General features: G+C 35.7%; 1 protein-coding gene across 1 annotated transcript in view; it reads left to right on the top strand.

The window, feature by feature from the left end:
• CUL1 (cullin 1) overlaps window positions 1-14424 on the top strand; it is a 62412-nt gene that overhangs the window by 26984 nt on the left and 21004 nt on the right. The window contains exons 4-8 of the mRNA XM_008575097.1: window positions 1188-1238; window positions 1437-1527; window positions 2412-2575; window positions 7130-7292; window positions 8176-8306. Coding sequence (XP_008573319.1) covers window positions 1188-1238; window positions 1437-1527; window positions 2412-2575; window positions 7130-7292; window positions 8176-8306 — 600 coding nt within the window. The remainder of the gene's footprint in view (window positions 1-1187; window positions 1239-1436; window positions 1528-2411; window positions 2576-7129; window positions 7293-8175; window positions 8307-14424) is intronic.

The raw sequence follows: 14424 nt of genomic DNA on the forward strand, positions 1-14424 counted from the left end.
GAGTGCGGCGCTGGGAGCGCCGAGGTCGCAGGTTCGGATCCTTTATAGGGATGGCCGGTGCGCTCACTGGCTGAGCGCGGTGCGGGCGACACCAAGCCAAGGGTTATGGTCCCCTTACCGGTCACAAAAAAACAAACAAAAAAAAATAAATTAAAAAGTATAGCTTTTATGCTATTTCTTCCTGTTTTTTTTTTTTTTTTTTTTAGTAGAACTACCACTTTGAAAGTTCTTTATATAGATTAAATGTATATATAATCTTTTCAGACATATATATCTTACATAAACCCAGTTTTATCTGTAGTTAAATTTGGGAAAAATAAGACTGACAATTATGTTTCAAGGAATTTTTCTACAGTTCATATTAATCTGTTGATTTGTTATAAATTAGAATTTAATATTAGCTGAATAATACCTTTCCCAACAAACAGGTAAAAAATCATGTACAAGTTTTAATTCCAACATTTCTCTTTCAGGGATCATTTTTATAGTAATTAATTTCTCACATAACTCCTGTGAGAAGTTTTAGAGAATTGGAAAAAGAAGCCATATGATGTTTGTGCATTCTCATTAAAAATGCATCTTACACACGAAATCTGAATAATTTATGTACAATTAACCACATCCACTTGAAGTGTATAGTTTGATGCATTTACAGTTGTATACATCCATGAAGCCACCTCAGTCTAAACAACTTGGTAGATTTTTAGTCTGTAATTTATTTTACTGAGTATTAGGAAACTGTGGTGACAAATGGAGTTATCTGTATCAAGTGTATTAATTCAAAAATTAAATTTGTTTCAGGGAACAAATTTATAGATTGACTCCACTCTTGCCCTTTAAACTGATACAAATATTCTCCTTAAATCCAAATTTTCTTTTTATCTTTTAAAATGCAAGCTAATAAGCGTTTGTACTTTGATACCCCTTGAAGTAGTTAACTCAAGAGAGAGGCTCTCTGATTTCATCATGATAATAGATTTTTACCAAGTTATAAGGGTACTTGAAAAAGTTCATGGAACAATTTGTATTATCTTTTAATTCTATTTTTCTACAAACTTTTGAAGTACTCTTGCATAATATAGAAATTTTGATAAAATTACCTGGGATTCGGGTTATTTTTTTGTGACTTCAGTCTTGGGAAAATATAGTAAAAGTAAGATATTTTGTACTTTTTTCTTTTTATCCAGCTTGCATTGGTGACTTGGAGAGATTGTCTGTTCAGGCCATTGAATAAACAGGTACCTTCTTGTGCGTGTGTGTTCCTATCAAAATCCCTTACCAGTCCCATCACTTAGGCTTTGTCTTCCTCTCTCCTTTGGAATGTGTCATAAGATCTCTCATCTTGTGTTGTTCAATGGCCTTGAATGTTTAAGGGATATGTACTAGTATAGATTGTAATCTGTGTATCTTATATTTTTCCTGTGTCCTTTCAAAAGGTAACAAATGCTGTTTTAAAACTGATTGAAAAGGAAAGGAATGGTGAAACTATCAATACAAGACTGATTAGTGGAGTTGTACAGTCTTACGGTAAGAATCTCTCTTTAATTCAAAGTTTTTATATTAAATGGCAGTTACAGCAGTGCTCTAACAGGTTCATTTTAAAACACTTTAATATTATCAGGAATACTGATAACATTTAAAAAGGTATTCATAATACTCTTTAAGTCTGTGAGATTTTATTTGATTTTACCCATCACAGAAGTTGATCTTTGTGTCTTAAGGAATTTTGATGAAATAGACATTTGAATTATTTTCTTTTCTGGTCTCATACTAAATTACTGGATAGATATATAATAGAGTATTAATTGAGCTGAGTGACAAACAGAAATTTATATCAGCTTGAAAAATTGAGACTGAGAAACTGGAAAAGTAATACCGTGTTTAAAAAACTCAGCATTAGGGCCGGCCTGTGGCTCACTCGGGAGAGTGTGGTGCTGATAACACCAAGGCCACGAGTCCGTATCCCTGTATAGGGATGGCCGGTTCGCTCACTGGCTGAGCGTGGTGCTGACAACACCAAGCCAAGGGCTAAGATCCCCTTACCGGTCATCTTTTAAAAAGAAAAAAAACAACAACTCAGCATTGTATTTCTTTGAAAGGTTGAAGTTAGTCATTTTTATTGCTTTTGGAAATATAAAACTTTTCTAAATGAACTTCATGATAATTTTGAAGTATACCTGGCCATGAGTTAAGATTACTTGAATTATATATGTCTTGGATTTTTTCTTTTCTTCCTTCTTTTATTGAAAGAGTGTACCTTTTAATACCAGTAAATAACAGTGTTACCTTATGCCATGCGATTTCACATTTATCTTTTAAGCACAACTTAAACTGAATGCTACACCTAAGTATATTTTGTGACATATAACAAAAAAGAGAATAATTGAAATATAGCTCATATTTATTTCTAGTGGAATTGGGGCTGAATGAAGATGATGCATTTGCAAAGGGCCCTACGTTAACAGTGTATAAAGAATCCTTTGAATCCCAGTTTTTGGCTGACACAGAGAGATTTTATACCAGAGAGAGTACTGAATTCTTGCAGCAGAACCCAGTTACTGAATATATGAAAAAGGTAAGCTTAAATATAGTACTTAAAGTAGACTTAAGTTAAGCAGTCATCGCTCCTTGAATGAGTTATTCTTTTTAGCATATGCAGCTTCTTCACAAGTCATTTGTTGGGCGTTGTCCTCTAATATCTTCAGTGGGTGCAAGTGCTTTTCCTGATTCTCCAAGGATTTTTTTATAAGTTAATTTGATAATCATGTCTGAGTGTTCTCTTCACTGTTCTGAGAATATAACCATAATAGCTGCATGTCTTTCGTGTTTTGAACTGCTACTCCTAGAATGTGGATCTATACCTAATGCGTATCTCACAGTCTTATGTCAATGAGAACATATTAGAAACAAATTTCTCAGATTCGCAAATTTTAAGCTTTTGCTTTTTGCTTCGAAAATAATATTATCTAAGAATCTATAACATAGCCTTCAAGTTTGTATTAGAAAAGAGGTCCTTCTGAAACAACACAATCTAAATTCTGATATGGGAGAAGATCCAAGATCAATCTGTGGATCATAAATCCTTTTCTATGTTAAGTGATGTTATAAATGAAGTTCTAGTAGAATTATGCTTTGTTCTCCTTTTTGGTATCCTGGACGTAGGCTGTTAGGAATGACCTATGTCAGCAGTCAGCAAACTTTTTCTGTAAAGAGACAGATAGTAAATATTTTAGACTTTGTGGCCTATCTGGTCTCTGTTGCAGCTGTTCGACTCTGCCGTTGTAGGTAAAAAGTAGCCACAGCAGCGTAAACAAATGTAGTTGGGTTCCAATAAAACTTGATTTAAAAAAAAAAGGCGGCAGGCAGGATTTGGCTCACAGCTTATAGTTTACTGACCCCCTGACCTAGATGTACTAGGAGATTTCCAGGGAGTCTCGGTGTCACCAGGTCTGATAGTTGCTTTGCCCTGAAGGACTGCGGAATGACTCTTTCCATATGCTGAGATAGGAAGTTAGTAAGAGCAACAGCTGGGTTCTGACCACGTAGAGAGAGTCCTACCCAGTTTATCTGGGGTGTTCTCAATGCATTTTCTTGTAGGAGATAGTGATTATAAGTGGGGCTTCAAAGTTTGTAGTCAAAAGTCCTCGACAAACAAATTTCTGGTATCTCAAAATCGAACAAAAATGGAACTATTCAGAAGTATTATACTCATACTTGGAATAGTAATAGTTCTTTGTGTGTATTTATGGGTTAAATTGACTTTTGTGTGCTGACCTAACCCACTCATTCAGGGTTTCAAACAACTGCCTGACAAATGATCTTCAGTGAAGCCTCTCGTCAGGGCACACATCCACAGTAGTGGTGGGAGCCTCTTGTGTCTGTGGACTTGAGTTGTGGTTGTCTCATTTATCCACACTGATGGAGGAAGTGGTATTCTGGTGCAAGGAAACCAGCTTTTTAGGACAGAGCAACATAAGCACTCCAAAAGCAGGGAAATCTGGTTTTGAAATCCAGCCTGAAACCATAGGCGGCTTGAGCAAAGATTCCCAATGGTTTGTGTATTTTCAATTCAGCGTAAGCACTGCCTTCAGGGAAGCAGTATGCTTCCTACATCCTGGTTCCCATAGAGGGGATTCCTTTCTACAGGAGCTAAAGGTTTGGCTCAAATCTACTTGGATCGTACCAAACATGACTTCCATCATATTGTGAAAGTCTATAATGCAGTGTCTGTAAGCATAAAATTGGAATGTAACCATGCGAATAATCTCTTATCCTGTAGCCTTGCATCTGAAATTCAGCTGAGTCTAGTTTCAAATCCCCATTCGACCATTGACTAGAGAGATGACCTTAACCTTTCTGTTCCTCAATTCTTCATCTGTAAAATGGGAATAATAATAATAATGAGGATTAAATGAGTTTATTTAAAATAACTTAAAGTTAGATTTAAAATATATATTAAATATATATTTATTAAATATATAAAAACATAAACATATTAAGTACTATTAAATATATAATATGTATGACATAAATGTATATTAAAAATATTTAAAATCTAATTTTAAATTTTTATGTATGTATATATGCTTAGAATAGTGTGTGGTAAAGAGCAAGCCTGATGTGTCTGGTATTATACGTATACACATATACAACGCACAGGACCTCTAGCATATGCCTGGAAGGGTGCAAAACCACAAGATAAAAGGTAGCAAATTTTATTCAGTCATTTAGAAATTATGTTTACATTAAACATTTTATCAAGAAATGCAATGCAAAACTCATAAACAATATTTGGATAAAGCATGAACCTTCAAGAAACATTCTGCTCTTCAGCAGCAGCTATTCCTGGTGGTCTGTGTTCACTTCTTTCTGTTGTCATTTGAGAGTCTTTGGCTTGTCTTTCTAAAGATGGCTTTGATGAGTGACCAACTGTAAATCATGTTAGTGTTTTTAAAATATCTTACTGTCTCCTATGATTGACAACTAATCTAAGCTATAAAACGTCGCATGACTATTCTAGGTTTCTAATGTAATTTTTTAAAAAATAAAATATACTTTCATTAATTTGTTTACCCTTTGGGGTCTGTTTTTTCCTTTCGTTTTTACTGTGAACTGATACTAATAGAATTGATAAGGGGCAGTGTTTAATTGCTTAATTTTATTTAGTCATTTGAGTTTACTTGGTGTAATCTGGCAAGTACAGTGATAATTGAGAGTTTGACTTAAAATCAGTGAAGAATGTAAATGATTGTCCTTTCTAAAACCTGTGACATTCAACACGTAGAACCTTGGTTTCTTATCAATATATAAAATAAGCTGTTGTTGAGGCCCCTCTGGCCATGTTTTCTGTAATCACTTAAATACCTATTCACTCTTTCCTTCCTGCTCAGTCCCTGAGGAAGGGTCTACAAAAATGCTACTAATTTTTGGCAGCATAAGAGTTGGAAAGCCAGTGCCCCTCAGAGAATGAATCAAAGCCTAATCTTTCCTCTGGGAAGGGTAAAAGTTTATTTTGCTGCCCAAGGGGATTATGTTCTTCCCAGAAACAAACAGAATTTAAACAAAACAAAAAGTGATGCTATTTGGTTTGCATGTTCTGTATTTCATCAGCTTTAGTTTTTAAGGTATCAGATTTAATGAAACATTAGACATGGAAGAGCAGCATCTTAAGTTAGAACTTCTGAGTAAAAGCACATAATCAGAAAAACAAAATTACACGTTGACTGTAGACTTTTTGGAAAATAGAAATAACATAAACCTACGAGCCTGGGACACTGTTACTAATTATAAACCAAATAGGAATAATGCTATAGGTTTTTTGTAACTTGTTCACTAATAATTTGTTATTGACATGTTTTATGTTTATTTTAGTGCATAATGGTATTTTATCAACTGAATATGCTATAATTTCACTATTTACCTCCTATCAGAAATTTAATAACTTCAAACTTTTTTATATTTCATTTGTGAAATGTTACTTTTCCTTTCTCATGTTTTTATTTGGATATACTTACTGATTTGTTGGAGATTATTATGTATTAAGGATATTGACCTATTGATGTATACTACAGTTATTTTCCAAGTTTATTTTTCATTTTTAACTTTGTATTTAGAATATGTAATAAGGTTCTGACTTCTGTTCTATGATTTAAACAGTTGTCCCATTGTTATTAATTTTTGATAGCACAAGTCCTGCCCAGTCATTTTTTCATTGTTTTCTTGGCTCTTGAGTGTTCATTCATTTCCAGTTTAATTTTTCCAGATTTCTCTGAAATTATACCAAATTTGAAAGTCATTTTGGGAAGTACTGGCATTTTTTACAATTCAAAATATAGTTTTTGTCTCTGTTTATTCACATCAACTGAATAACTTGAGGTTATTGAAATTTCTTCCTTGCTTTGATAATCTAGTGGCTCCTCAGTGACATCTTGTACCACACATAATTCTGGTGATGGATTATAAAATATACTGAGTTTTACTAATTTTGCTGCTCTGCTAAATTGCATCTTTGTTTTCCTCTCTTCCTTGGAGGGAAATGCAAGAAATTGAGACACATAAACAACCCAGGAGATTTCAGAGGTGCATATTCAATGATTGGCAAGAGAAGGCCATAATGTTTTTCTTTAAATTTTCTAAAGTCTAATTGCTAATGATTATTTCTATGTGGTCATTTCAGGGATTATATTTGTGTGATTCTTGACTTCAAGTAGCTTTCAATAAAAAGTAGAGCTTCTTAACTTGGTATCCATGTACAGGAGAGGATCCCTGGGTTTCTCAGAGTGTCATGTTAGGGGTATTACCTCAAAAAGGTGAAATACTACTTTATCTGAAGGAACAAAACAGATGTAAAGACATTTGAACTCTTAGTAATGATAACATTGTTAAAGCATTTAAAAAGGAATTTGAAATAGTAATGTATGTTACAGAGAAAATGCAACCCATCAGTGGCTGTTCAAAAATGGTTAACATTTACCCTAAAATCAAAGAACCTTTTTTTTTCTTAATCATATCCTTTTTTTTTCTTAATCATATTTCATTAGAGCAGGTTTTGGAGTTTAATTTTCCATTGTTCATGTAACAGTTCTTTAAGAATGAGTCCAAGCTATTTACCTGAATTAATCCTTCCCAGGCAGAGGCTCGTCTGCTGGAGGAACAACGAAGAGTTCAGGTGTACCTTCACGAGAGCACACAAGATGAACTGGCAAGGAAGTGTGAGCAAGTTCTCATTGAAAAACACCTAGAGATTTTCCACACGGAATTTCAGAATTTACTGGATGCTGACAAAAATGAAGGTGAGCCACTAAGACTCATGAAGTGTAGTTACCTATTATTATCTGTGGTTTTGAAATTTTGCTTGAAATTCCTGACTGTGTTACCTGCATGTGTGTTTGCCTGTACATTGTGGCGTGACGTTGATTTCACACCCCCGGAGAGCATTTAGGTAAGACTTTTGGGGAAGAGCATCTTTTCTGTTTACTTTGGAATATGACTTGTTCCATACACTTTAACATTAAATGATAGTACCTTTAATTTTTTTCTTAAGTATTCTTCCTTTGAAAATTTTGAGATGAGAAGACTATTATTTTATATCTCCCTTAATCACTCCCACGTTTTATTCTGGGACATGTCAGGAGCTCAATAAAAGATTGATCTTTGGATTTGGGATTTTTTTCCTTTGGTCCTCATAAATTAACTGTATGTCATACAAATATTAAATGAAGAATTTGGGGGACCCTTTTGTAACTCATTTGTATAGTTGAGATGGATACCCATGTTCTCCTTAAATGTATTCATTTTTTAAACAAATATTTGAGTGCCTGTTATGTGTCAGGCAAAAATACTATCTCAATTTTGAGAATTTTAGGAAGCATTAGATGTAATTTCTGATTTTAAAAAAATTTTTTTTTCCTCTATTCTCATGTTAGTGGTTTCTCATAGTAAGGGGAAAAATAAACGTTTATAATAGCATAACTTCATTGTTATTTTTAGCAAAAATATACTCATACATATACCAAATAGAAAATATTTGGTTATAAGTAAGTGCTCTTGATTATTAAGGTCTAGAGACATGGTTATTTTATTTAAGAATACCTTTCATCTCAATATTAAAGCATAATTAGTGGAATGGATATGCAGGGTTTGTGTCAGTGCATAAAGGTGATCGTCTTCTTTCAGATTTGGGGCGCATGTATAATCTTGTATCTAGAATCCAGGATGGCCTTGGAGAATTGAAAAAACTGCTGGAGACACACATTCATAATCAAGGTCTTGCAGCAATTGAAAAGTGTGGAGAAGCTGCTTTAAATGTAAGTAATATTTAATTGAAAATCACTCAGGCCTAACTATTTGCACGTGTGGAACTGCAGACGTATGCTGTGCATCTCCATTGAGAGATCCAAGTGATAAGATTTTCACTAGAACTCTAGAAAGCCTTATTTTGGCTTTTTTGAAGTAGAAAGTTTATAAATATCTTTGTTAAGTAAATGCCTTCATAAATTATTCTCTGGTACTTTTTAGGCATTAAGGATGTTATATATTTTCTTTTTCACTGTTACGTTCCTTGCACTAGAAGAGAGAAGATGCTTCCATAGAAAGAAAAGGCTAAAGCCTCCTGGAAACTTTTGCTGTGCCTCCTATAGTCCACAAGTTATGCCTTTCAGGAACTTTGATCTGAGTAGTACCCTCCAACTAAAGACTGCAAGTCTGTTGGCATTAGAGAGGCCCTGAAATTTATAGCATTTCTTCTACGCTCTGCCATCCCCTAGGAGCTCCATAGAACATTCCTGCAAAATTGCCTGTAATTCAGGTGATAATTTTACATGTTTCTAAGACACAGGCCAGTTTGTCTTCAGTTTTGTTCCTATTGTGAACTTTAATTTTAATAGTGTTTGGGAGAACAAATGGGGATTAAAAGCTTCTAAAATAGTTGATTCTTATGTCTGAATTCATGAGACTTTCATCTGTCTGATTTTATTGTGCTTAATGTTAATTATTTTTTACAATACTTGTTCTGTCTTTAGTATGCTTTTTTAAAGAATTCTTGTTTCCCTATTATCTTTGAAAGATCCCTTTTCCATGTTTAATTATGGGGCTGCTGCCTTACTCTGCTCCCCATTTGTGAATTATTAGAGGGTGAGTATAAGGCCCTTCCTTTGGGTTATGAAACAGTTAACATTATGCTTGCAAGGTGGGAGGGAGCGGGCTTAGCAGTGGGTTCTGTGAAACAGAGCTCCGGTGTTTAGTATAAGCTTAAGTATGGAGTACCCAGTGTTGGGACGTACAGTGATGTCACAGTGTAGTGACTGAGTGCAGGCCCAGGGCCTGGTCTATCTGGGTTCAAATTCTAGCTCTGTCGTTTACAGCTATGTGACCTTTGGCACATTGCTTCTCCTGTCTTTGTCAGTTGTTTAAAAAAAAGAATAATGATAGTGCCTACCTCATAGAGTTTTTACGAATGAATAATGCATGTAAACTGCTTAGATCAGGGCACATAAGTGCTCAACAGTGATGACTGCTGTTTGCATGAATGTGGATTGTACAGGGGTTTTTTTGTTTGTTTTTTTAAGAAACTCGTTTAAAACTTATTCTTATATTTTGAAGACTTTTCTTATTTCCAAACTAAATATTCCTTTTTAAAAGGCCTGATAGATATACACACACATGCATACCTATGATTCAGAAGGGGCCAACTTAATGAAGACATCCTTTCAATGATACAAGGTATTTTCACAGCTGATAATTCAAAACTTAGTTTAGCTTTATGGACAGCAGAGCCAAGAAAATAACTTGACTTTCCTTGAAATGAGTTAAGTGGTGAGTCTGTTATTTGATGAGATGTGGATTACAGTGGTAGATTGAAGCAGTTTTTGCTTTTTCTTGCAAACTTTTATATATTAGATATGAGACTAGTCTTAGATTAGTTTGATTAAAAATAAACACTATAAATTGGTTTTTCATTTTCATGGGAATGATGGGATATTCTAATGTCTACTTTTTCCAAAGTAAGTTTCTAAACTGGAGAAATAATCAACTATAATTCTCAAGTTCCATTGTTTTATCTTTCTTTTAGATTAAAACAAAAAATGTTTTATCAACTTCTTGACATTTTCCACACTGAATTAATCCTGCCCAACTGACTTTGTCATTGAGTCTTGAATTTGATGACTACATTTTCCTGGGGAATTAAAGCAAAAGTACAGCTTCTATGCAGAACTGTTTCTCTGTTTGAGGAAACTTCATCTGTCAACAGTAGACAGCACAAATAAGCTGTCTTTACCAACAGTTATATGTTACTAGAAACTAAGCTTTTTTTTTTTTTTTTTTTTTTTTAAATGACTGGTAAGGGGATCTTAACCCTTGACTTGGTGTTGTCAGCACCACGCTCTCCCAAGTGAGCAACCGGCCATCCCTATATAGGGATTCGAACCCGTGGCCTTGGTGTTATCAGCACCAAACTCTCCCAAGTGACCCACGGGCCGGCCCCAAAAACTAAACTTTTAAACAATAAATGTATTACTTAAATGTAAGCCACTGATTAACCTGAATTAAAAAGCCAAAACAAGATTTTTCCCCGTGAAGAAGAGTTATAGCTTAATAAACCTATGTTGTATCTGCCTTCATTTTCAAAAGTCAGACTTTTTTTTTTTTAGCAAGTTACAGATTGTAATGATTATTTTCATAAGAACTATTTTTATATTGAACTCATGAAACTGGTTTTGTACAATTTTTGTTCTTACGAGGAAAAATGTTTCTTTAGGAAAGCAAATACTTTTTCTATTTTCTGCAAGAGCAGTTTTTCCTGAATTTCAGTTTCATTCTCTCACTTGTACGGTTGCATTTGACCCCTGACTCTGCAGTGCCGTCTGACTGGCACGTGGTTCCCCACACAGCCTCCCTGGTCTGGGCTCACACTTGCCACCACTACTCGCCCCTCAGAGCCTGAGGAAGCTCTAGGAACACGTGTACCCAGTGCATGGCCTGGGTACATACTTGTAAGAAAAAGTTAATACAGCTGCTAAAAAGTACTTTTAAATAAGCATTAATTTCAGTGGGATGTAATTACTTTGAGGACAGTTTTTAAAGTTTGAAGTTTTTTTTAAAAGTTGGAAGTGTGAAAATTTTTGTGTTGAGTCTACTTAGGAGAATCATTTATAATTAGAGTAAGTGCCACAGAAGAAACTACTTAAATGATTTTTTTAAGGGCAGAAAGTTTAATATGTCAGTCCTGTGTCTTGTTCTGGACTATAATACTTTATGTTATACCCAAACTGTTCTTTATTAAATAAATTCCTTTGGGAGGCAAAGCCCCGCCTCCAAAAAAGTTTCATATCTATCTAGTCCATTTGTACCATTAATTTGGTTTTAAAAAACCCCCGCTTTACTGCTAATGTCTGGCCTGGATTGGCATTTTGACAGGTTTCAAATTCATAATGTAATTCAAATATTTTTTTGTTAGACACTTCAAAACCTGCTTACGAATTTTTCTTGAGGCATTTTTTTCACAGTTAAAACCAGTTTAAAAATTAAAGGCTATTCCTGAAAAATTGGCTCAAGGAGAATTTCTCTCATGGTATCTCCCGTTTTCTCCTACATAAAACCTGGCAGTCCTCCTCAGTGAAGTGTGACTGAGAAGAGTCCTTCCAGTGTGTGCTGTTGCTCGTAACCGCCCTGACACCCAGGGCAGTCACCACCCTGGGAATGTGGGTCTCAATCAGGGCCCTTCAGGGTACACAGGGAGCTTCCAGGCTGAGTGGTGCTGAAGTGCTCAGTGAAAGCCACCGTCTTTCAAGATTCCAATTTTCCAATTTGTTTAGAAGAGTTCTGTCCACCCTTTATAGGATGTTTGCATCAGGACTCAGGTGTTGAGCACTCATTTGAGTGCAGAAGAGAATGGGAATCTTGGATGTATAAACTAAATTTACTAGAAGTACCCAGCACTGTGTTTGTCCGTTCACTCTAATGTAAGTTCACACACACTTGGGCTTTTATAATTATTCTTAATTTTTCAACCCAAACCACAGAATTTTTTCATAATTCTGATAAGGTCCTAGACCTACCCCTTAGTCTTAAACTGAAAAATGTTTGTCAGAACTACCTGATTTTATTTCTGCCTGTAAAATTCTCCATCTTAAGTGCTCCCTCTTATAAGCACAATCATTCCAATCCCAGAACAACTCTGAGCAGCTCCTGAAAATTTCTACTCCTGTTTCAATATACAATTTCTCTCAAAGCAGCACATAAACTCTCACAACTTTGCTCCCCAGTCTCTGCAGGCTAACATCCCAATGTTAGACCCAACAGCCCGGCTGGATATCCAAGTATGTTCAAGCCCATTTCTATTGGATTACATTCCAATACCAGTTAGACTGAGGATACTAAATCAAGATATGGTTTCAAAGGGGACTTTGTGCTTCTTTGTTGCCATTTCAGTCCTAAAGACAGAGAGTAATGAAACATTCTCTTATAATCTGATTTATGTTCACTCATGAAACTCTTTGTAGAGGAGTACAATAGCACCCAAACTGCTGAGGAGTCACATGTTAATTAAAAATTCAAAATGGAATCAATTGCATCATCAAGCATTAGTTAATGAATACGTACAAGTCTACATTCTTTGACTCTTTTCCAGAACTTTATTTTGGCATTTTGCTACAAGCTGGCGTTAAGGAGATTTATAAAACCATCTGATGACTTGACATCATATTTGCTTGCAAGTGTACTGCTGATAATTCTGTCCATATTACTAGCGTTCTCTTTAAGATGAGCAGATGGAGAAAGAATTCTCAGCTCTGAATACCAAGAAAAGTTGTTCTTCTGAGTTACTAGCTGATTGTCCTTCATGGCACTGACGGTCTTTCCAGCAAGCTCTCCATGTGGATAAGAACTTAGCTCCAACAAGAGCATGAGATTGTACTGCATATACTCTCGAGTGCTAACTTACACTTAGCTTTGATTTGTGTTTCATATCCTTATCTTGCTACTCTCTGATTTATTTAATTTATACTGTTGTATTTTATGTACTGTGTAAGCAACCCCAAATCCAATTGTGAACAATGAGGAGTATAACTGAAACATAAATCTACTGAAGGCCTACTCTGTATAAGGTACTATGTGAAGCTCTGAGGACACAAAGGTGGATAAAGCCATCTCTGCCAGAAGACACACAGACATCTAAAATATAAAGTAGCATAAATGTAAGAAATAGACCACTGTGCTATTATTTTGAGGGGGAGATTCTACCACTCTAAGGTGATCGAGAAAGGCTTTGTGGAAGAAATGGCATTTGAGTTGGGTTTTGAAAGATAAACAGGGCTTAACAGGTAGAAGAAAAAAGGACTGTTTCTAAGCAGAGTCAAGAGAACTAGGAAGGCAGAGCAAGGCATCTTCACGAACAGAGAGAACTCCAGTGGAGACCATGTACATAACTGGGGAAAAAGAGTCCTGGGAAGGAGGGGGTGGCCATGTAGTAGGTGGCTCTTCTCCAACATCATAATCATCATCAGTGGATACCTGCTGGGTAAGACGTAAGGCACTAAAACTATAGAGTTTAAAACTATAATGAGGTGTGAGCTTTCCTTTCAAGGGATTTACAACCCTACAGTGGGGTGACAGGAAACACAGGAAGTTACAAACAAATAAGAAGTGGTGATGAGAGAGTTTTACAGATGCCATAAGGGCTGAGGATGAAACAGTTAAGGAGAACTCTTCCTAGAAGGGAGGATCTGAGCTGGTCTGAAGAGCAGGACTAAGGTAAGCAGAAAGCAGGAATGACTGCTACAAGCAGAGACATCAGCATGAGTATAGACAAGGTGTACAGGGTTCGGGGGAGGGATGATGACAACATGACAGTTTCACTGAAGGCGGAGCTCATAAAAATGGGGGTAAATTAGAAGAGGATTTTGATTTAGTATAATATTGTGATTTAATATATCACTGTAAGGAAGAGTTTTGTTTTATTTAAAACAAAGGATGAAGAATGCAGAGTAAAACTGTTAATGTATTAAGGGGTATTTTTAAAGATTAAACTGCTAATTATTATGAAGGATGAATGGGAACGGGAGAGATGTAGGACCATTTAGAAGGTGAAACAGGGGGCCCAGAAGATGGGGCATTGGGACTGCAGAAAAACTGCCTGGAGAATAAGAGCAAGGAAAGAGGGGTCCCCACGCCCCACTGACTCATCCGAGAACTCGCTGCTGAGACAGGGTGGCAGGCAGGCTCCTACTGGTTTCAGAAGGCTCCTGAGGCCTTGTGAGAACTCAGCAGGAAATTGTACCCTATTAGATAAGCAATGTTTGCCATGTGTAAAAAATGAGGGTCAGGTGCACATACAATGCAGCTGCCACCTCTGTGCTAAGGTAAGAAGGAAGGAAGAGGTGAGTTTCAAAATGGATCTGCAGTACAGTCACTATACCAGGCAGACGA

Source organism: Galeopterus variegatus, unplaced genomic scaffold (genome assembly GCF_000696425.1).
Source record: "Galeopterus variegatus unplaced genomic scaffold, G_variegatus-3.0.2 Scaffold1135, whole genome shotgun sequence".
In the NCBI taxonomy this organism is placed as follows: domain Eukaryota; kingdom Metazoa; phylum Chordata; class Mammalia; order Dermoptera; family Cynocephalidae; genus Galeopterus; species Galeopterus variegatus.